Source organism: Montipora capricornis, chromosome 3, assembly GCF_036669925.1.
Source record: "Montipora capricornis isolate CH-2021 chromosome 3, ASM3666992v2, whole genome shotgun sequence".
Lineage (NCBI taxonomy): Eukaryota > Metazoa > Cnidaria > Anthozoa > Scleractinia > Acroporidae > Montipora > Montipora capricornis.
In genome coordinates this window covers 35805978-35808477 of record NC_090885.1, presented here as the reverse complement: position 1 = coordinate 35808477, position 2500 = coordinate 35805978, and the positions used below count along the sequence as shown (strand labels likewise).

The following is a 2500-nucleotide window of genomic DNA, read 5'->3' as shown; positions in this document are numbered from 1 at the left end:
TCACATACGTTAACCATCTCAACTTTTCACAAGTTTTCAATGGACACGAAATACACAGATGCATCATGATGCCCAGAACGGAAATGAATTGTAGCACTGAGACTTTTTAAAGGAAATCTATCGTATCTAGCGTATGTTAGTCAAACGATTAAGGGATCGATGGCGCCTGTTCAATTTACCTGTGAGTTTTTAAGCTGCACTATTGGGTTCAGAAAATCAAAAAGAGCGTTCAGTACATTAGTATAGTATACACTCAGTCTGTGCTCTCCAGTTCACTCTTTTTAAGTCGCAGTCGCTTGTTAATACCCAACATTTTCAAAGGTGAAGTTTTTCCTTTTTGCAGACGGTATGGACATGATGTAAAAAGCCGAAAGTTCGTGTTGGGAGTATTTTTTGTAATTCTTTGAGGTCCTCTTTCTTTCATTTGTTTTTTTTTTTATATATATTGGTTGATACAAACTCTTTTATTTTCACTAATCCTACAGCCAGTAAGAATAAACAAGCCGGGAGCTCCGCTTTTAGGCTAGGCTAAATCTATATTATTGTAAATTAAGTTAACTTTTATTTGGTAATAAAGCTTATGTTGTTATTGTTGTTGTTGTTGTTGTTGTTGTTGTTGTTGAATGATTTAAGTTGATGGTTTGCCTTAAAAGCGATTCTTATGTTTTGCTTTTCTTTTGTTAGGGCAAAGAAGCCTGTGAGGATGCCAGGGTATCACTATGTTGACCGCAAACTGGATGTAACCAGTCACGACAAGGATTACACATCTGTTGAGCAGTGTGAAATATCCATTGCACGCCACTCTTTGCTCGGTTGACTACCTTTCGGAGTTAAATCAAGGCAGAAATACGCAGTGGCGTAAAAAAACGTAGATTTTGATTTTAGCTTAGAGAAGTAGCAACGAAGAAGTGTAAACAACCTTCAGTGATTAAACTTTTGAAAACAACGCTTGAGTGTGACTCCTCATTATATTACTGGTACCTGATTAGTTTTAGTTTGATGTGTTTTTATAATTGGCAATAACAGCTCTTTAAGCCCTAGCTAAATGCAGCCAACCATTTTGTTTTGTCTCCGGACGTTTTAACTGATAACTTTAATGCGCCCTGTGGCGGTCCCCTTAAAAGTGAGGATGCCCAGCGAAACGTGATGGTCATTTAAGAAGTCCCGATTTACGTAAAAATCGGTAGTTCGTGTAGGAGACGCGGAGGAACTATAATACGTTCCAGATTTGAAATTTTTACTGTGGCTAAGCCCAGTATTTTGGAAAACACACCTTCTTTCTTACCTAAACAGATTAATCATTATATATAATTATTGTAAATCCATTCTAACCGTGTGCGGAAATTTCAACTGACATGCTAAGACTGAGAGAATCGGAAATGGAAAAATGCCATTGTCCTAAACAAGAACCCGCAAGCGAAAAAATAGTCCTATAGTACTAGAACATTACCATACTTCGGAAGACTTTGGAGGACATCCAAAAGGGATAAAATCACGGGTGGTGCATTGGAATTCCACGTTGTGCAAAGCTCGAAACGATAGAGAGTTTAAGCTTCACGTATACGGCAAACGCCAGATTCAAGTTGAGAATTTCTTAAAATAGAAAACGGGTAGATAAATACATCTCAAAACAATTCTTATGGATAAAAAAATTGTGTAAAACTACTAACTTAGATGTAGAAATAGTGAACAGTAAACGGCAATAAAGAGAAAATTTGGTCAATTGGTACAAATTCGCATTTGCCGTTTGACGTAAACGTGTTGCTTAACCTCTCTAATTGCAAATGCCAGAGCTCAAATTATCTCAATCGATGACATAGCTTCCATGTTTACTCATTTTTCACATACGTTAACCATCTCAACTTTTCACAAGTTTTCAATGGACACGAAATACACAGATGCATCATGATGCCCAGAACGGAAATGAATTGTAGCACTGAGACTTTTTAAAGGAAATCTATCGTATCTAGCGTATGTTAGTCAAACGATTAAGGGATCGATGGCGCCTGTTCAATTTACCTGTGAGTTTTTAAGCTGCACTATTGGGTTCAGAAAATCAAAAAGAGCGTTCAGTACATTAGTATAGTATACACTCAGTCTGTGCTTCCCAGTTCACTCTTTTTGAATCGCAGTCGCTTGTTAATACCCAACATTTTCAAAGGTGAAGTTTTTCCTTTTTGCAGACGGTATGGACATGATGTAAAAAGCCGAAAGTTCGTGTTGGGAGTATTTTTTTTAATTCTTTGAGGTCCTGTTTCTTTCATTTGTTTTTTTTTTTTTTTTTAGATTTTTATCGATACAAATGCTTTTCTTTTAGTCAGTCTATCAGCAAACTTAGACACTAAAAAAATGTGTCGAGCTGTCTATCTTCAAATGTTTTTATACGTTGGAATGGCCCAGCATTGATTGTTGTAGCTGATACATTTATTGCAGATCTTTTTCATGAAGGTATACGATTTACTCATAACTCCTACTTATTAATTTGTAACAGTTGTTTAGA

General features: G+C 36.4%; 1 protein-coding gene and 1 long non-coding RNA gene across 2 annotated transcripts in view; one reads left to right on the top strand and one right to left on the bottom strand.

Moving 5' to 3' along the window:
• LOC138040976 (GFP-like non-fluorescent chromoprotein) overlaps positions 1 to 946 on the top strand; it is a 35733-nt gene extending 34787 nt beyond the window's left edge. Inside the window, exon 4 of the mRNA XM_068886711.1 lies at positions 685 to 946. Within this exon, the coding sequence (XP_068742812.1) occupies positions 685 to 817 (133 nt within the window). The 3' untranslated portion in view covers positions 818 to 946. The remainder of the gene's footprint in view (positions 1 to 684) is intronic.
• Positions 1 to 2500, bottom strand: part of LOC138040979 (uncharacterized) — a 239894-nt gene that overhangs the window by 177291 nt on the left and 60103 nt on the right. The gene's annotated exons all lie outside the window — the stretch shown is intronic.